The sequence below is a fragment of the Anolis carolinensis genome, chromosome 2 (assembly GCF_035594765.1).
Source record: "Anolis carolinensis isolate JA03-04 chromosome 2, rAnoCar3.1.pri, whole genome shotgun sequence".
Taxonomy (NCBI): domain Eukaryota; kingdom Metazoa; phylum Chordata; class Lepidosauria; order Squamata; family Dactyloidae; genus Anolis; species Anolis carolinensis.
In genome coordinates this window covers 198606567-198627713 of record NC_085842.1, presented here as the reverse complement: position 1 = coordinate 198627713, position 21147 = coordinate 198606567, and the positions used below count along the sequence as shown (strand labels likewise).

At 41.6% G+C, this 21147-nt stretch overlaps 1 protein-coding gene across 1 annotated transcript in view; it reads right to left on the bottom strand.

The window, feature by feature from the left end:
• The window catches only part of LOC100556496 (PH and SEC7 domain-containing protein 3), a 251754-nt gene extending 245237 nt beyond the window's left edge, over positions 1–6517 (bottom strand). The window contains exon 1 of the mRNA XM_062971516.1: positions 6161–6517. Within this exon, the coding sequence (XP_062827586.1) occupies positions 6161–6181 (21 nt within the window). The 5' untranslated portion in view covers positions 6182–6517. The remainder of the gene's footprint in view (positions 1–6160) is intronic.
• Positions 6518–21147: the final 14630 nt, after the last annotated feature.

Sequence of the window (21147 nt, the reverse complement as noted above, 5' to 3'; positions counted from 1 at the left end):
CTAGGGGAAATGCAATTTTCCCTAGAATTATACACCTTTTATTGCGCTAGAAGCGACTTGAGAAAATACTGCAAGTCGCTTCTGGTGAATTTAGACAGAAATATGTATTGATTTGTTGTTGCTGCTGCTGTTGTTTCCCATCAAGCCATTTCCAACTAATGGCAACCTAAAGGCAAACTTATCATGGTGTTTTCTTGGTAAAGTATGCAAAAAGGGGGGTTACCATTGCTTTTTTCTAAGGCTGACTTGCCCAAATGGACCCCTGGGGTTTCCATGGGATCAAACAATGATCTCTACAGTCCTAATCCAATAGATATACCACCCGACCACACTGGTTCTCTGTGGACTACTTTACTTAATTCCAAAATGAACTAAGCTGTCCTCCTTGGATCTGAGGAAGCTTGATTCACCCAGTTGAATGGGACTCTAGACTTTTGTCTCAGTATCTTAGCCTGACAATATCATTGCTTCCGAAATCAACAAATGATTCCCAAGCCATTTCTTAACCTATTGTGCTGGACAAGTCTTTCAATGGTTCTCAAAGGAGAGCTTTATATCAGCTTCACTATCTGATTTGCCCCTGGTAAAAACCCAACAAAGTATTCTTTCATTTTCAGAAATGAAAGAACTGCGTTTTAAGGCTTTCTGGTTCTTATCGCTAGGAACTCATCACTTCAAATGCATTCAAATGAGCCTGATCTTTAAAACAAAACATAGGATCCAAGCCATTATTAGACCCATCCCCTTTTGCTTATAGAATAGAGACAGATGGATGCTCTCAACCAAAAGAGAGGTGGGAGGGAGAGACCATATGGGACAAAGGCCTGCAAGCAAATGTGCCTTGATCTTGGAGAAACGATGGCACACAAATTAAGTTAATTAATTAATGAATAAGCTGTTCAACCCAAATGCACATAAATACCAGGATGCAGGGCTGTCTGCTTTGTTGTGCTCTGTGCATTAAAGTTAATAAAGGGCTAAAAGTGTAGGCAAAACATATAAGGAGCCCAGGTGCTGCCCAAAGTGGTTTCTACGCTCATTAAGAGGAGAATGTTATATAAATCTAATTAAAAACCTAATTGAGTTTAGTAGGATTTCCTCCTGGGTAATCGGGTCAAACAAAGCTAGAGACAAAGTTGTGAAACAACCAAAACATGGAGGAAGTGACAGGTACAACCACAGCAAATGAGATGCAAAAATATGGCAACTTGCAACTTTGTTTTCATTACTGAAGCAGTTTCAGTGTAAACTGTGAAACCGAAGCAATTCTTTTCAATCTAATTTAGCCTAATCTACAAGTACTAAATGTTTAAGGAGAAGGAGAAATCAGTCCAATAGCTCTGCTTAACTATAGTCACACGATACACCAAATTCTAAATTCATTTAACACGCAGAGCCAGAATGATGTAAAGGTTTAAAACTTGGACTACAACTCTGGAGAGCGGGGTTCGAATCCCTACTTTTTCACGAAAACTCACTGAGTGACCCTGGGCAAAACACACACTCTCCGCCCCACAAAACCACAAAAACGAAAAGATCTGAAGTTTGCCCTGCAGACACTGGATTTTAACAGGAGACTTCTGAGTCCACAGTCACAACACTACTCCGTTTTTTAAATATGTATCATCTTTCCCCCTGGAGATTTCAAGTGCAGGTATCACTATCCCACTTCCCTGCCTTCAATGTCCCTCTCACAACAATCTTGAGAGGTAGATTAGGTTAAATTTATGAACATCTAGCCAAGCAGGGTTTTTTCTCTCTCTCCTCACTACAGTAAACTCCCCTTTTTATTTCGTGTCAAAAGCATTGCATAACAAGTAAGTAAACTCCCCTGAAACCAATACACAAACACATTTTTTAAAAATGGTGAAGTTGACAAAATAGCAGAGGCAGGTAGTGCAAGAAGGCTGATAGGGCATTCTACAGGGTTTCCAAAAATGTATACTCAACAGGTTAAAATTTTAGGGAAAATTGCATTTCCCCTAGAATATATACCCTTAATAGGATGAAAGATACCAACAGTAGAGAAGTGTCACCAAATTAGTGACACTTCTCTCTGCGCTTCGAACATGCAAGCTATGCATTGCTGCACAGGGATAATAATGGCTTTCATAAAATAGGAATTGAAGATGGAATTCATGGCTTTGATTAAATCATTATTATGACACGTGTTTTTCAATATCATTGTATTGATTCAGCCATCAAATAATCACCATAGTTCCTGTAGAATTTGAGTAGCTCTTATCCGGAATGACGAAATCCAAAATACCACTTTCAAATCAATTCAAAATATTTGCCATACTCTTACTGCTACCCGACTTTGCTTGCACATTCAATTATGTTAAACAGCTGAAGCTTAATAGCTCCCAATGCAATAATTAAATAAATGGTGACAACCATATACTGATTATCTGGAAATTCAAAATCCAAAATTACTCCAAAATCCAAAACTGTCCAGATAGTGACTGAGATTGTGACCCCTTTACAGTATACACAAACTTTGTTGTACACATAACACCATTACAAACACTGTGTATAAAATTACCTTCAGGCTAAGTGTATAAGACATACAGGAAATACACTTTTTCACAACAAGGAGGGCATTTTGCAGCTGTAGGAGTGTTACCAAAAGTAGAAGTGTGATTATATAATATCACTTAACGGGAGCACACTAACAAGGGATAAAAAGCATCGGAGTGAGTGGGAAGTTTGTAGGTCTGTTTTGTCTCAGACTGCTGAAATTTTTATTCTTGATATCAGTAACTCCTAGTTATGCTTTCCTTTTTATCTGTGACTTCCTCTTGTTGTACAGTATATGTGTTGTGATTTTGTTCGTGTATGCCAATAAAGCCTGTGTGTGAGAGATCTGTTTTGTCTGTTTGTTGCTCAATGGCATTGTTTGTGAGTGTATTTCATTTTTGTGTTTTGTCCTGTTACTTTGAAAGGTGTTTAGTTGTAGTTCTGTAGTTGCACACAGAATGTAGATGTGTAGTTTTCAGTGTTATATATCCCAAAAATACTTGTTTGTTCTATTATGTTTTTTCTTAAATAAAAAGTACTGTACATGTATATGTGAACATAGTATATGTGTGTGTATATACACACACATACATACCTATACATACACCATATATAAATGAATTTTGTGTGCCGACTTTGGTCCCATGTCCAAGACATCTCATTTGCAAATATTTGCAAATATACTTGGAGGGGCTATAACATTACTTCAGGTTATGTGAAACACATGTATATGAAACACTAATTAATATCATGTTTAGACTTGGGTCCCATCTCCAAGCTATCTCAAAATGCATTTGCAAACATTTCAGAGAATTATTATTTTGATTTACTTTACTTTTACCCTGCTTTTCTCTCAATATAGGGACTCAAGGCAGATAAGGGATATTCAAATTTTATATATATTGGGAGGTCTATATGATCACCTTCAGGCTATGTATATGAAATGTATATAAAACACCAATGAAAGTCAAGTTTAGACTTGGGTCCCATCTCCAAGATATCTCAGTATGTATGTGCAAACATTTCAGAGAATTCTTGTTCTGATTTACTTTAATTTTATCCTGCTTTTTTCTCAACATAGGGACTCAAGACAGATAAGGGATACTCAACTTGTAAATAAATACTATATGATCACCTTCAGGCTATTCACCTTCAGGCTATGTGTATGAAACACAAATGAAAATCATGTTTAGACTTGGGTCTCAACTCCAAGATACTTCATAATATACATGCAAATATCCCAAAATTGGGGGGGGGGGATCCTAAATCAGAAAACATTTCTAAGGAATAGTTAACCTGTATACAGGGAGCTATAAAATTAACTTTTATACGTAGGGGGCTATAAAATTACCTTTAGGCTGTGGGTATAAAGTGTATACAAAACACCAACAAAAGTGATGTTTAGACTCCTAACTCCAAAACATCTCATTATATACATGCAAATATTTCAAAATCTGAAAAGATCCTAAATCCAAAACACTTCTGGTCCCAAGCATTTCCGATAAGGGATACTCAACCTGTACATATACATACTTTGGGAAGTCTATAAAATCACTTTCAGTCAAGAGAGATAAGGGATATTCAAACTGTATATACAGATTTGGGGGGTCTATATTATCACCTTCAGGCTATGTGTATGAAGTGTATATAAAACGCCAATGAAAGTCATGTTTAGACTTGGGTCCCATCTCCAAGATCTCTCCTGCCTGTGTATAAGGTATATAGGAGGAAACACGAATGGATATCATGTTTAGACTTGGGTCCCCTCTCCAAGACATCTTATTATGTGTACATAAATATTCTCCCAAAATGGGAAGAAAAAAAATCCTAAATTTGAAACACTTCTGGTTCTAAACCATTTATAACAAGAGATATTTAATCTGTATATACTGTGGGAGGAAGTATAAAATCTCCTTTGAGCTATGCATATCAAGTACGTATATATGAAACACCAATGAAAGTCATGTTTAGACTTCCATCTCCAAGACATCTCATTATAGACAGATAGACAGATAGATATATCCTAAATTCAAATCATGTCTTGTCCCAAGCCTTTTGGACAAGGGATCTTCAACCTGGATATACTATATGAAACACCAATGAAAGTCATGTGTAGACTTCCATCTCCAAAACATTTCATTCTATATACAGTAATAATAATAATAATAATAATAAAACTTTATTTATACCCTGCCACCATCTCCCCGTAGAGTCTCACTTATCCAACATTCGCTTATCTAACGTTCTGGATTATCCAACGCATTTTTGTAGTCAATGTTTTCAATACATCGTGATATTTTGGTGCTAAATGCGTAAATACAGTAATTGCTACATAGCATTACTGCGTATTGAATTACTGTTTCTGTCAAATTTGTTGTATAACATGATGTTTTGATGCTTCATTTGTAAAATCATAACCTAATTTGATGTTGAATAGACTTCTCCTTAATCTCTCCTTGTTATCCAACGTATTAGCTTATCCAAAGTTCTGCCGGCCCGTTTATGTTGGATAAGTCAGACTCTACTGTATATACAGTAGAGTCTCACTTATCTAACACTCGCTTATCCAACGTTCTGGATTATCCAACGCATTTTTGTAGTCAATGTTTTCAATACATCGTGATATTTTGGTGCTAAATGCGTAAATACAGTAATTACTATGTAGCATTACTGCGTATTGAATTACTGTTTCTGTCAAATTTGTTGTATAACATGATGTTTTGGTGCTTAATTTGTAAAATCATAACCTAATTTGATGTTGAATAGACTTCTCCTTAATCTCTCCTTGTTATCCAACGTATTTGCTTATCCAACATTCTGCCGGCCCGTTTATGTTGGATTAATCAGACTCTACTGTATATATTCCATATCTTAAATCCAAATCACTTCTGGTCCCAAGCGTTTTGGAATAAGGGATCTTCAACCTGAATATACTATACGAAACACCAATGAAAGTCATGTTTAGACTACTATCTCCAAGGCAACTCATTATATATATGAGAATATATATATACAGTAGAGTTTCACTTATCCAACACTCGCTTATCCAACATTCTGGATTATCCAACACATTTTTGTAGTCAATGTTTTCAATACATCGTGATATTTTGGTGCTAAATTTGTAAATACAGTAATTACTATGTAGCGTTACTGTGTATTGAACTACTTTTTCTGTCAAATTTGTTGTATAACATGATGTTTTGGTGCTTAATTTGTAAAATCATAACCTAATTTGATGTTTAATAGGCTTCTCCTTAATCTCTCCTTGTTATCCAATGTATTCGCTTATCCAACGTCCTGCCGGCCCATTTATGTTGGATAAGTGAGATTCTACTGTATACACACACACACATCCTAAATCCAAATCATTTCTGCTCCCAAGCTTTTTGGATAAGGGATCTTCAACCTGGATACACTTTATGGACACTCTGTATATATACACATATCCTAATCCTCCATCCACTCATTCATTCATTCATCCACCCATTCATTTATTTATTCTTTCCACGCTCAGTTATCCTTTCCACCCCGGAGAGAGCAACAGTCCCCCAAAGTGAGCATAAAAGCGGCACTGTTTCCCAGGATTGGTAAAAAGAGGAGGAAAGGGAGCAAGCCCTCCTCCTCCTTCTCCTGGTCTTACCCCTCCATCGCTTCCTTCCATCTTCCATCCTCCGCCGTCCAGCGCCGCCAACAATAGTCCTCTGCTGCTGCTGCTGCTCCGCTCTCCTTCCCTGCTTGCTCTCCTTCTTCTTCCCTTTGTTGCCTCCTTCTTCTTCTTCTTCTTCCTGCGAGTGCTGCTGCTTGGCTCAGGCGGGGGCCCCGCGAGGCTGGCAGCAGCGGCGGGGAGTCGGCATGGCAACCACAGGGGCTCCGGCTGCCGCGCGCGCCGCCCTAACCACTCACTCCACGCTGGGGCACCGCACGCGCTGCCCGCCTCGGAGCGAGCGACGAAGGGGAAGGTCGCGCGGCACTCCTGGGCATGCGCGCGAGAAGCGCCTCAACCCTCGGAGCCTCGCTCTCTCTCTCTCTCTCTCTCTCTGCGCATGAGCAATGGGAGGCAAAGCAAGCCGCCGGGCAAAGGTTCCCTCCTGCCCGTCTGGAGGCTGCTAATGGGACTGACTGCCTCGAGAGTGAAAGTGGAAGGAAAAAAGAGGGAGAGGCAAAGGGTGCATTTCTCGCTCTCTCTCTACCAAAGATGTGTGATCCATTTTTCAAAGTCATTACAAAACTGGGGGGCGCTGGCATTTCTTTCCTAAAGTGTCACTGAAGTATATGTACTGAAAATTCGTTACTGTAACTAGAGTAACGAAATTTCGTTACAGTAATTGCGCATAATTGAAGTGTGTTAAAACGCTGTGCTGCTGAACTTGCAGACCGAAAGGTCCCAGGTTCAAATCCCAGGAGCGGAATGAGCGCCCGCTGTTAGCCCCAGCTCCTGCCAACCTAGCAGTTCGAAAACATGCCAATGTGAGTAGATCAATAGGTACCGCTCCGGCGGGAAGGTAACGACGCTCCACGCAATCATGCCGGCCACATGACCTTGGAGGTGTCTACGGACAACGCCTGCTCTTCGGCTTAGAAATGGAGATGAGCACCAACCCCCAGAGTCAGACATGACTGGACTTAACGTCAGGGGAAACCTTTATCTTTTAAAATCTTTCTCCCAAAATTGGAATTCCAAGTGGTCTAGGGCCCTTCTACACTACCATATAAATTCAGATTATACCCCTAGAACTGGACTATATGGTGTAGACTCATATAATCCAGTTCTTTTGCTTTTCACCTTAAGAACAGACAAGGATCTCGAGCTATAAACATTTAAAAAAAAACTACCAGTGCTATCTACTTGAATTGTGTATACCAGGCATCCTCAAACTTGGATGCATGGACAAAGACACTTTCTTGGGCAGAATATAGATGTCAGAAAAGAAAGGAATTACAAAAATGTATATGGCAGTGTAGAAAGGGCCAGAGAGGTCAGCTGGATCTATACTGCCACATAACCCAGTGTCTGAATCCAGATTATCTGATTTGAACAGTTTTATATGAGTCTACATTGTCATATAATCCAGTTCAAAGCAGATAATCTGGATTCAGAAACTGGATTGTATGGCAATGTCAATGGGGCCTGTGTCTTTAAAACAAAACCAAAAATTGCAGGTACAAAAACCAAAACCTTTGCCTTGTCTAGAGCCACCATAATTTGCACCACAAATTTTCACCACTTCTCTTAAGAAATGCAGTTGCAAATTTATGGGACAATTTCACTAACAACTAACTTTATAAAAGAGTTCTTTATTCAGGGTTGTTGTATGTCTTTCGGGCTGTGTGGCCATGTTCCAGAAGCATTCTCTCCTGACGTTTCGCCCACATCTATGGCAGGCATCCTCAGAGGTTGTGAGGTATGTGAGGTATACCTCACAACCTCTGAGGATGCCTGCCATAGATGTGGGCGAAACGTCAGGAGAGAATGCTTCTGGAACATGGCCACACAGCCCGAAAGACATACAACAACCCTGTGATCCCGGCCATGAAAGCCTTCGACAACACAGTTCTTTATTCCCAGACATTTTTTTCTGGATTAGTTTTGGATGCAAGTGCTAAATAACTTTTGCAGAGAAAAGATTATGGCTGTGTGACATTCATTGGGTTGTATGAAACTGGGGAGTAATGTAACATGTGATCAGTAACCATTTGGTGATATTAATTACTTTTTTGAAAAAACCTTGAGTAAAGTAACAACTTCATTTTCAAATAGAAAAACCTAACTGCATTACTGAGTTTTAACTTTTTCCTCAAGCACCAAAGTGTCTTGAGCCGTTTGAGGAAGGAACGTCTTTTCTACCTTGTAAAGTTATGTCTTCCCATCCCTCTTTTCTCAATCTGATGTTAAAAGTGGTTTGGAGAGAGTGGATCTACAACACTGCAATGAGAATGCCCCCGTGTCTAGCATCACGCCATCCACCGGCAGAGTCATCAGTTTGTTGACACAAGTGTGACTCACCCACACAGGGAGCCAACGCCGAAGCGAGAGAAAAATTAATCCATGCCACATGTGTGCAAGTTATGCACGGCTTCACTGCTGTGCACACACACAGAGGCACACACTTCCCCATCCCACCCTGTCTCTGAATGAGAGCAGCTGGAGGCTGCAGGAAGAGAGAGCATTTTTTCTCCTGCCCTGCCTTTGAACTTCACTACTGGCCTTTGCAGGAAACACTGCTAGACAAGATAGGTTTTGGATCTCTGGTAAAGCTCTTCTATTCCCTGACTGACACACACCATATTTTTTTTTCTCCATTAGAGACTATCAGATCTTCTTCTTCTTTTTTACACCCAAAGGAATCACATATTCTAAGAAAACAAATGATGAGCTTTGGTGACTATGCGCTTTGTCCACAGCTTGAGAAATCAAACCATGAGATCATGGGAGTAGGGCCCCTTCCACACAGCTGAATAAAACCCCACATTATCTGCTTTGAACTGGGATATAGGAGCCCCCGATGGCGTAGTGGGTTAAAGCCTCGTGACTTGGAAGGTTGGGTTGCTGACCTGAAGGCTGCCAGGTTCGAATCCAACCCGGGGAGAGTGTGGATGAGCTCCCTTTATCAGCTCCAGCTCCATGACATGAGAGAAGCCTCCCAGAAGGATGGTAAAAACATCAAAACATCCGGGTGTCCCCTGGGCAACGTCCTTGCAGACGACCAATTCTCTCGCACTGGAAGTGACTTGCAATTTCTCAAATCGCTCCTGACACGGGAAAAAAACCCTGGGATATGCGGCAGTGTGGACTGAAATAACCCAGTTCCAAGCAGATATTGTGGGATATTCTGCGTTGACATTCTGGGTTATGACTGTGTGGAAGGGCCCTAAGGCTGAAAATGGCGCATTTTCCTTACTACCTTTCAGATTCTGACATTATCAAGAAACAGATCCATGGAGAGGAAAATGTTGGAAGTCAACCACATCCTGCACAAGTTTACAGTCATCAACAAGGAAATAGATAGGCAGCTAAGTTAGCTGGCAGGGAAAACCCTTCCGCTGTTGCCCCCTTTGTCTGCCTCTTTTTATTCCCTCCTTCTATTTCTGTTTGTTAGATGGATACTTCTCAAGGACATGCCTCTTTTTAGACAAAGTTTCTAGCCATAGGGCAAGTCCATGAATCCTTCATTCTGTTCTTCGCCTATGAGCACTGAAAGAGGTAAAATGTCTCAAGAGAGTTAGTTAGATTAGTGGTTCTCAACCTGTGGGTCCCCAGGTGTTTTGGCCTACAACTCCCAGAAATCCCAGCCAGTTTACCAGCTGTTAGGGTTCCTGGGAGTTGGAGGCCAAAACATCTGAGAACCCACAGGTTGAAAACCACTGAGATAGGCAGACAGACAGACAGACAGATCGCTAGGTCCTAATTTTCCTTTATAGAAATGTAGTTCTTTGAATAAAGTATTCTATGACTTCTATGACTTGACTATGTTCCCATGATTGCTGAAGCTCATTCCCTCTACTGTTATGTGCAAGAAGCTTCTGATCTGCTAAAACTGCTGCTTTTGCTGTTGCTGATTATTTATTTTTGAAATGCTTTTTCCTTTTGGAAATTTCCCAACAAAAGAAGTGTCCCCCTTTTTTCATTTCGTTTTAGAGAAAGAACCCAAACGATGTTCAATATTAATTATTATTTAGGAAATTATTTCAGGCATCATTGTTGATTTATCATGTCAGAAGTTCTTTGAGAATACAGTTATAATATATTTTAAAAAACGACAGAGTCAAGAACTTGGCATTATACTAAATGTCCTTTGACCGGAAGCTGGCCACTTCGAGTGCCTCTGATGTCGCTGTAAAAAAGCCCTCCATTGTGCATGTGGCAGGGTCAGGCTTCATTGTAGAAAATGGTCTGTGGTTTGCTCTTCTCCACACTCGCATGGACTTTACTTTGTAGCACCATTACTTAAGGTCAGCTCTGCATCTTGTGGTGTCAGAACCCAGTCTGTTCAGAACCTTCCAAGTCGCCCAGTCTTTTGTGGGCCCAGGAGGGGGTTTTTCATCTGGTATCAGCCACTGATTGAGGTTCCGGGTTCGAGCCTGCCACTTTTGGACTCTTGCTTGCTGAGGTGTTCCTGCGAGTATCTCTGTAGATCTTAGAAAGCTATTTCTTGATTTAAGACATTGGCATGCTAGCTGATATCCGAACAGAGGATGGGTCAGAGATGTCACTGTCTTGGTTTTTTTCATTACTGGCTGCTACTTCCCGATGGGTATCAGGTGGTGCAATCCCGACTAAACAGTATAATTTTTCCAGTAGTATATTCTACATTGGGCATGCGTATGCAGCAGCAGAGTAGCAAAGCACAAGGGCAGATGTCTTCACTGTATCCGGTTGTGATTCCCAGGTTGTGCCTGTCAGCTTTTGTATGATATTATTTCTACCACCCATTTTTTGCTTGATATTTAAGCAGTGCTTCTTGTAAGTCAGAGCACTTTCCAGAATAACTCCCAGGTATTTTGGTGTACTGCAATGCTCCAGAGCTTAAGATGCTTGTCCATTCTTAAGGTGAAAAGCACAGGTCTGCATTTTAGATGTATTACAAATCAGCTGATTTTCCTTGTAATAGGCAGTAAGAGTACCTAAAGCTTCAGACAGCTTCTGTTCAACCATTTCAAAGCTCCTTGCTTGAGCAATGATGGCACGATCATCAGCATAGATGAAGCAACACATCACAAGTGTTGAACCTGACTCAGCACATAGAAGATGGTTTTTGAAAGCTTCATTATAAGAATAGGTCACAGATGGGGTAACGGTTCAGGACCCCACTTCTGAAAATTACAATACAATTCTTTCAGATAAATAAATACAAACTACAAATAAGCCCATCTAAGGGAAACCCTCTATTTATTACTCAAATTAGTATCAATGAATTTATATAAATGCATTTATATAAACTGCCCTGAAGCTAGGAAAGACAGAATATTTTGTACAATTGTAAATAAACTCCATGTTGATAACATTTATAAGACAGAAGTAATATGGCTTCACAAAATTACAAACCTTAGCAACAGTACTATAAAAGACACCACACAGATTCCTTTGTTACTAATTTTGAAACTGCATGTGCTGACATGGAAGTGAAAGATGAGAAGATAATGAGATATTTAAGATCTCAGATTTGTGGAGGGTTATAAGACATTTATGGAGGAATGAACTAAAAGAAGCAACGGATTAGAGTGATTTTTTAAAGGAAATTAAGCAAACATTTGTCTGGATGCTGAAACACTATAGAAGCTGTGAAAAGATATACACAACTGGGCTGTCAATTGGAAAAGCTGTTGAGAGAAAAGAGAAAAATGGCATATTATTCTTATTATTATATACTATTATACTATTTTAATATAATAATAATATATTATTATAGTAATAATAGTAATAATAATAATAATAATAATAATAATAACAACAACAACAGGTCCAAAACTGAAATTATCTATTATTATTTTAATATACTGTAATATATTTAGTGGGCCTGGCACAGGATTGTAATATTGAGATTTCAGATGGCTAGTGCATGACAACAACCAGAAACATGGGCAAAAGTACCAAAGATAGTAGATTAATTTGTATGATCAGCCCTCCACATTTGTAGGAGTGATTCATGCATACTGTATTTGATTAATATGTTCTAAGAATTTCCAGGTCCTCCAGTGATTTTATAGTCACCTTCCATCGGTCGTTGACCATAGTTGTCAAGTTAAAAGAGGAATTTTTTCTTTTTTTATTCATGGCTCTTCCACTTTTGAGGGGTACCAGTAAATGTGGAGGACCCATTGAGCTTATAAGAGTGGAAGGGGAAAAGAAATCACTAGTCCCAAAACCAAAAGTTTCATAATATCAGCCTGAAACAGAAAACAGAGGGAGAGAATGCTATATAATGGCTACTGATGAAAGAGACCTGGGTTTAAATCCCTAACGATTTTGGATCATGTGATTTTAATGTTTATATTAGGTGTTTTTAATTCTTTGTCTTCATGTCTAAATGTTGTTTATATCTTATGTTTAATTGTCTTATTGATTTTAGTGCATAGTTATATGCTTCTTGTTTAGATTTTATGATTTGGTTTTAGCCATTGAATTTTGCCATTATTATGTTGTAAACCGCTTTGAGTCCCCCCCCCCCCCCCCCAGGGTGAGAGAAGCAGTGTATTACCGGTAATACAGTAAATAAATAAATATCTCCATGTTCACCAGGTAATTTGGCTCAGGTCATAAAGAGATGTGACGCCATGTAGGCTACCTTGAACTACAGTAGAGTCTCACTTATTCAAGCTAAATGGGCCGGCAGAAGCTTGGATAAGCGAATATTTGGATAATAAGGAGAGATTAAGGAAAAGCCTATTAAACATCAAATAAGGTTATGATTTTACAAATTAAGCAACAAAACATCATGTTGTACAACAAATTTGACAGAAAAATTAGTTCAATACACAGTAATGTTATGTTGTAATTACTGTATTTATGAATTTAGCACCAAAATATCATGATATATTGAAAACATTGACTACAAAAATGGCTTGGATAATCCAGAAACTTGGATAAGCAAGGCTTGGATAAGTGAGACTCTACTGTATTTGGAAGAAAGGCAATATCTAAATATAATAAATAAACTATTAATCTCAATGAAAATGTTATTTCAGTATTTTTCAGTTAAAAACCAAAATCTTCAGGGGGAAATGGCCTCACAAATTCCTAGACTCTGGTATGTGCCATATGTCCAAAAATGTCAACCAGTGGTGGTTGAAACATCACCTTCTCTCTCCTGATGACTAAACAAGTAGACGGATTGATTCAATGTTGTTGATACTATACAAAAGTCTGCAATCAGATTTCTTTGGGTGGAGTACAGAGAGAGAGAGAGAGATCTGTGCACCATCCGTGCCTTTGGGGCAAAGTTTTCAAGCCTAGGGTGGAGCCATCCAGTGCCCGAGTTCACATATCTTGCTGCTTAGCCTCCAGCTGTGCAATGGGTTATGTGACAAGCTGATCTGGAAATCTTACTGTACACTAAGACATCTGGTAGTAATTTGGCTAGTGAAAGGGCATTACAGAATATTTTGTCACGTGAAAACCTCAACCAGCTCATATTCCAGATGACTGGGCAGTATTGGGGGAAGGCATATTGTGGTTACACTCAGAAAATAAACTGTTGTGACACTGATATTTCCTTGCAGCTAATATTGCGTCTGCAAAGAACCGTCCGGCGGAGCTGTTCCGAGTTCTCAGAGGTTTGTTATATCCCGTCCCTGACAATTCGGCAGCCCGCTGTGAAGCATTTGCTCGGTTCTTTGCGGACAAAGTCGCTTTGATCCATTCTGACTTTGACGCCATATTAACGGCAGTCTCTGAGGATGTAGCAAGAACACCTGCTTGTCCCGTTTTGATGGATTCATTTCAATTGGTTGAGCTCGAGGATGTGGACAAGATCCTTGGAGAGGTGAGACCGACCACATGCATCCTAGACCCCTGCCCGGCTGGTGAGAGAAGCCAGAGGGGGTTTGGCCGAGTGGGTGAAGGTGGTGGTGAATGCCTCCCTTCGGGAAGGCATATTTCCAGCGAGCCTAAAGACGGCTGTGATCAAACCGCTGTTGAAAAAGCCATCACTGGACCCCACTCAATTCGGAAACTTTCGGCCTATCTCCAATCTCCCCTACTTGGGCAAAGTTATGGAACGTGTGGTTGCCTCGCAACTCCAGGGATTCTTGGTTGACACTGATTTTCTAGATCCGGCACAGTCTGGTTTTAGGCCGGGGCATGGTACCGAGACAGCCTTGGTCGCCTTAGTGGATGATCTACGCCGGGAGCTGGACAGGGGGAGTGTGTCCCTGCTGGTTCTGCTGGACCTCACAGCGGCCTCGATACCGTCGATCACGGTATCCTTCTGGGACGCCTCGTGGGAATGGGACTTGGAGGTACTGTTCTGCAGTGGCTCCACTCATTCCTGGAGGGTCGGTCCCAGATGGTGTCACTGGGACCTTTGTTTTGTGGGGTCCCGCAGGGGTCTATATTGTCCCCCATGTTGTTCAACATATACATGAAGCCGCTTGGAGAGATCATCAGGAGTTTCGGGGTGCGGTGTCATCTCTATGCAGATGATGTCCAGCTCTGTCACTCCTTCCCACCTGTCACTAAGGAGGCTGTTCAGGTCCTGAACCGGTGTCTAGCCGCTGTGTCGGACTGGATGAGGGCCAACATATTGAAATTGAATCCAGACAAGACAGAGATCCTCCTGGTCAGTCGGAAGGCCGAACAGGGTATAGGGTTACAGCCTGTGCTGGATGGGGTCACACTCCCCCTGAAGGCGCAGGTGCGCAGTCTGGGGGTGATCCTAGACTCATCGTTGAGCCTGGAGCCCCAGGTTTCGGCGGTGGCTAGGGGAGCCTTTGCACAATTAAAACTTGTGCGCCAGCTGCGACCGTACCTTGGGAAGCCGGACTTGGCCACGGTGGTCCACGCTCTTGTTACATCCCGACTAGATTACTGCAATGCACTCTACGTGGGGCTGCCTTTGAAGACTGTTCGGAAGCTTCAACTCCTCCAACGGGAGGCTGCCAGGCTGTTAACTGGAGCAACGTACAGGGAGCGTACCACTCCTCTGTTACGTCAGCTCCACTGGCTGCCGATCTGCTACCGAGCACAATTCAAAGTGCTGGCTTTAGCCTATAAAGCGCTAAACGGTTCCGGCCCAGCTTACCTGTCCGAACGTGTCTCCCGCTATGTCCCATCACGGAATTTGAGATCCTCCGGGGTAGCCCTGCTCTCGGTCCCGCCAGCCTCACAGGTGCGGCTGGCGGGGACGAGGGACAGGGCTTTTTCAGTGGTGGCCCCCCGCCTATGGAACGCCCTCCCAAACGAAATTAGGGAAGCTCCCTCCCTCCTGTCCTTCCAAAAAAGAACAAAAACGTGGTTATGGGAGCAGGCATTTGAGCATGAGTAACAGCAGAATTGCAATATGAATATATGACTCATTGACAGACCCCCACCTGGACATGAAAAATGCGCCTGAAATGTATATTTAGATGTATAATTATGCTGTTTTTAATTTATATTTTAATTTTTATTGTAATTTTTAATCTTGGATGACTTTTAATTTGATGTAAACTGTGTTTGTGATGTATATTGTAAGCCGCCCTCAGTCCCCTGATGGGTGAGAAGGACGGGGTAGAAATGATGTAATAAATAAATAAATATTACCATATCAGATCAGGAATTTAAAATGCTATTTAAACACTGATTAGATTTCCAATCTTGTTGTTATGATTACAAGAGCTCTGCAAGATATTCCCATGTTATCCACAGCAGGAAAATGCCATTTTACTCTCATTAAGAATGTCCCAGACAGTCATTTTCCCAAGCAGGACATTTAATTGTTCTTCAGCCCCACTTCAATTCCTCCCCCCCCCCCCCCCACACACACACACTTTTCCATTCCACATTCTGTGGCTACTGAATGTCCACAGTCTTCATTGACCCTGCTGATATGGTCCTCTTTTTTCTGAATGTCAATATTAATCTATAGTATTCCTGCTGCATACCAGCTACCTTCAGAATGAGTAAACCTGCATATGGAAAAGAAGGCTATGACTAGAAGAGAGCTGCTTGCTTACAGTTACCAGAGAAGCTTGTGGCTAAGGAGAGATTAGGGACTATTAGATTCAAAACCTATTTCTGTATGATAGAAACTTTGCACAGACAGTAAATATAAATAAATAAATAAAACTTTATTTATACCCCGCCACCATCTTCCCATGGGGACTCGGGGCGGCTTACTTGGGGCAAAGGCCCCAACAAGATTGAGAAAATAGAACAGCAATATAAATACAATTCACAGTATAAAAGATAAAAGCAGTAATACAATGTAAAACAAAAATACTAAAACAGTTGATAGTATCAGTAGAGGGGGTATTGTTGGACAGCTTCCAGAATCCTAGTGGCCAAGCTGATTGAAGCATATACCGTTTCTAAGTTCTGATTTCTCACCAGCCATCAAAACAGTGGAGGAAATTTAAGCACACCGTACAAAATTCCCTGACCTGGCTGGCATCGTTTCCTGATTACTTCTGACCTACCAAACTCTGATAAACCGCAGCATGATTTGGCAAGTTGTCAGAGAATGAAGCTACCTAAGCCACCATAGGGCGTGCTTACTGACAGATCCAGAGGAGAGATTATCCTGATGGAGGAACACTCTGGCCTTAAGCACATTCAGTTAAAACACTTTAAAGGCGGTGCAGGTTCCAGAGATACATGGGGTTTCCCCTCACCATTCCTTGCATGTTTATGTCTGCCTTCTTGAATTGCAGCCAAACGCTCACAGGCAACTGGAGGCTCAGCTAGAACATCAATTCAGCAGAGAGTAAGGCAGAAAAGTATTGTGGCACTTTTAATACAAGCAAGGTTTGGTTGGCATGAGTGTTCTCCAGCTTCAGCTTAAAGGTAAAGGTAAAGGTTTTCCCCTGACATTACGTCTAGTCGTGTCCGACTCTGGGGGTTAGTGCTCATCTCCATTTCTAAGTAGAAGAGCCGGTGTTGTCTGTAGACACCTCCAAGGTCATGTGGCCAGCATGACTGCATGGAGTGCTGTTATCTTCCCGCCGGAGCAGTAACTATTGATCTACTCACATTTGCATGTTTTCGAACTGCTTGGTTGGCTGAAGCTAATAATGGAAGCAAACTCCACTCCCCAGATTCGAACCACTGACTTCAGCTTATTTCATCAAATGTAGATGTGGGTTGCAGTTCATGAATACTTATGCCATGTAAAACTTATTAGCCTTTAAGGTGGCCCAAAATTCCTGTTGCTGCAATAGAGCAGCACCAAGACTTTCCCTTTAATAAATTAGACAGATTAGCAATATGTCCTACTCTTTAAAAGGTTGGCTTTTTTTCAAGGAACTAAGAAAGGAAATTCTTTCTTTGGAAAGTATTTCAGGCAAAAGAGCTGTTCCGTTCAAGTTCGTCTTAAAAATGGAGAACTAGAGAACCAACAGAAAGGAAACCTTGGAGAAACACTGCCTACCGTCAGGCCAGGAGTGGGAAAAGTGGACCATTGACTAGGATTGTCAAGGCAGGACTATCCCAGGTCCTAAGATTTCAACATCCAAAGACCATGACATGATCCTTTTGTGACATCATAGGAAGAAGGCACTAAGGCAGTGGTTCTCAATTTGAGGTCCCCAGATGTTTTGGGCCTGTAACTCCCAGAAATGCCAGCCAGTTTACCAGCTGTTAGGATTTCTGGGAGTTGAAGGCCAAAAATATATAGGGACCCCAGGTTGAGAACCACTGCATTAAGGTATTATAATGATGCCACATTGGGGTAACTCTTAGTACGCCAAGAGGCATGGTACCATGAGCTTCAGCTGTGGTTGCATGGGATGTGCAATTGAAATAAAAATGGTCATGTCTTACAAATGAGGAATGCACATGTGCACACACCTTTACTTTTTAAGGCAGTGCTGTTGCCCTGAGATTTTCCTTCCTTTCCCTGAAGATTGGAGCAGATGCAGCAGTCTCTGACAGATGGGAAACCTATCCCAACCCTTTTTTGTGCCTTCAAAGCCCTTACCCCCAAATTCAGATTCTTGAAAAAGAATGAGTGTAAATCACTCTCCAATGCACCAGAATGCCACCTGGAGCAGCACTAAACACACATATACAAAAATGGAGAACTGAGAACTAAACAAGCTCGAAAAAACCATAAGAGTAATCTGGAAGAAGGCTTCTGGTCACTTCCAGGAATGATTTTTGGACAGAAAAATGGCACTGAAGCACACCTGAGCAAACTTTGGCCCTCCAGGTGTTTTGGACTTCAACTCCCCCAATTCCTAACAGCTGGTGGGGTGTTAGGAATCCTGGGAGTTGAAGTCCAAAACATCTGGAGGGCTGAAGTTTGCCCATGCCTGCACTGGAGAATTAAAATTGGCACCTGCCACACTAGACACTCCTGTGAGACAAAAAGGTAACAGATGTGAGTTTTCCAGGCTGTATAGCCATGTTTCAGAAGCATTCTCTCCTGACGTTTCACACACATCTATGGTAGGCATCCTCAGAGGTTGTGAGGTATGTTGGAAAGTAGGCAAGGGAGGTTTATATGTCTGTATAAGGTCCAGGGTGAGAGACTAAACGCTTGCCTGTTGGAAGCAGGTGTGGATGTCATAGTTAATCACCTTGATTAGCATTTGATGGCCCTGTGGCCTCAAGGCCTGGCTTCTTCCTGTCTGAGAGAATCCTTTTTTGGTGGTGTTAGCTGCCCCTGATTGATTCATGTCTGGAATGTCTCTGTTTTCAGAGTGTTGTTCTTTATTTAAGTAAAGGTAAAGGTTTCCCTTGACGTTAAGTCCAGTCACGCCTGACTCTGGGGGTTGGTGCTCATCTCCATTTCTAAGCCAAAGAGCCGGCGTTGTCCGTAGACACCTCCAAGGTCATGTGGCTGGCATGACTGCATGGACCACCGTTACCTTCCCGCCGGAGCGGTACCTATTGATCTACTCACATGTGCATGTTTTAGAACTGTTAGGTTGGCAGGAGCTGGAGCTAACAGCGGGTGCTCAAGCCACTCCCGGGATTTGAACCTGGGACCTTTCGGTCTGCAAGTTCAGCAGCTCAGCGCTTTAACACACTGAGCCACCGGAGGCTCCTGTTCTTTACTTACTATCATGATTTTAGAGTATTTTAATACTGGTAGCCAGATTTTGTTCATTTTCATGGTTTCCTCCTTTCTGTTGAAATTGTCCACATGCTATGGATTTCAATGGCTTCTCTGTGTAGTCTGACATTATAGTTGTTAGAGTGGTCCAGCATTTCTGTGTTCTCAAACAATATGCTGTGTTCAGGTTGGTTCATCAAGTGCTCTGCTATGGCTAACTTCTCTGGTTGAGTTAGTCTGCAGTGCCTTTTATGTTCCTTGATTCATGTTTGGATAATGCTGTGTTTAGTGGTCCCTATGTAGACTTGTTCACAGCTGCACAGTATACAGTAGACTCCTGCAGAGGTGAGAGGATTTCTTTTGTCCTTTGCTGAACGTAACATTTGTTGGATTTTCTTAGTGGGTCTGTAGATAGTTTATAGGTTGTGTTTCATTGCCACTGTGAGGGTGCCAATTCAGGACGATGGGAAATGGCAAGGGGCTCAGAGGAAATGGCACAGGGAGGGGACCCTGTGGTTTCCAACCAACATCTGACAGCTGAAATGGCAATTCACTCTACACCAGCGGTTCTCAGCCTGTAGGTCCCCAAATGTTTTGGCCTTCAACTTCCAGAAATCTTAACAGCTGGTAAACTGGCTGGGATTTCTGGGAATTGTAGGCCAAAACACCTAGGAACCCAAAGGTTGAAAACCACTGCTCTACACTAAGGGTAGGAATCATGCAGGTCTCCAGATGTTGCCCGCACAGAAAAAGTGAGGAATGTTGGAATTTTCCATCCCAAAATACCTGGAGAACTTCCCAGCTCCCAAGCCCACTTGAAAAATTGCAGGGCTACTTTTCATCACAGAATCAGTCTTCTGTCACTACAGCAATTGATAGTTAAACTAGTAACAGTAGTTGGTAAATGTGTGCTCTTTTTTTGCTTTTCAAAATACAGTCCCCCAAATAATACATAGTGACTTTTGAAGCTGCTCGCAAGTTGTTGCCTTCATTGTATTTCCATTCCAAAGCTTTGTCCATGCAACAGAATGAAGTGTGACAAAATGGACTATACCACTTCAGGCTACAGAGGGGTGTGGGATAATTTATTCTACGTAGAAAAGTCCTTGGAAGTAGACAAACTTGTTCAATAGAAACTGTGAAATAACAGCTACCAGCTTTCTATAGTCATGGTACGGGAAAATAAATATTTTCTTCATTCCTCCTGTTTCGGCAAGAAGGGGGATATATTCCACACACCAATTCAGTAAAAAATTCTCACCATCAGGTTTGGTTAAGCTTTATGAATACCAGAAGGCAATACAGTTACCACATTCTTCTGGAATTCAACTGCTAGTTTAGGATTTTATTACAATCCCCATGGTACACAGGTCTTGAAGCACAAAACACCAGGAGCCGATATGTTTGCAAAAAAGTGGAGGCATAGCATATACAGAACTGCATTTAGGACTAATTAAATGAAGAGACCAAATAGGCCTAGTCCAATATCTTGCATGTAGGAAAAGCACAATCAAAGCACCACTGACAGATGACCATCCAGCCTCTGTTTAAAAGCCTCCAAGGAAGGAGCTTTCACCACACTCCGAGGCAGATAATTCTACTGTTGAAAAGCTCTTAAAGTCAGGAAACTTTTCCTAACGTTCAGGTGCAATTTCCTTTCCTGGAATTTGAACTCATTGCTCCGAGTCCTAGTTTCCAGGGCAGCAGAAAACAAGCCTGCTCCCTCTTCCTTATAGCATCCTTTCACATATTTATACATGATGATCATGCCTCTTCTCAACCTTCTCTTCTGCAGGCTAAACATCCCCAGCTCTTTAAGCCACTCCTCATAAGGATTCGTGGTCTCCAGACCTTTGATCATTTCAGTCACCCTCCTCTGGACACCTTCCAGCTTGTCACTATCCCTCTTGAATTGTGGTGCCCGGAATTGGACACT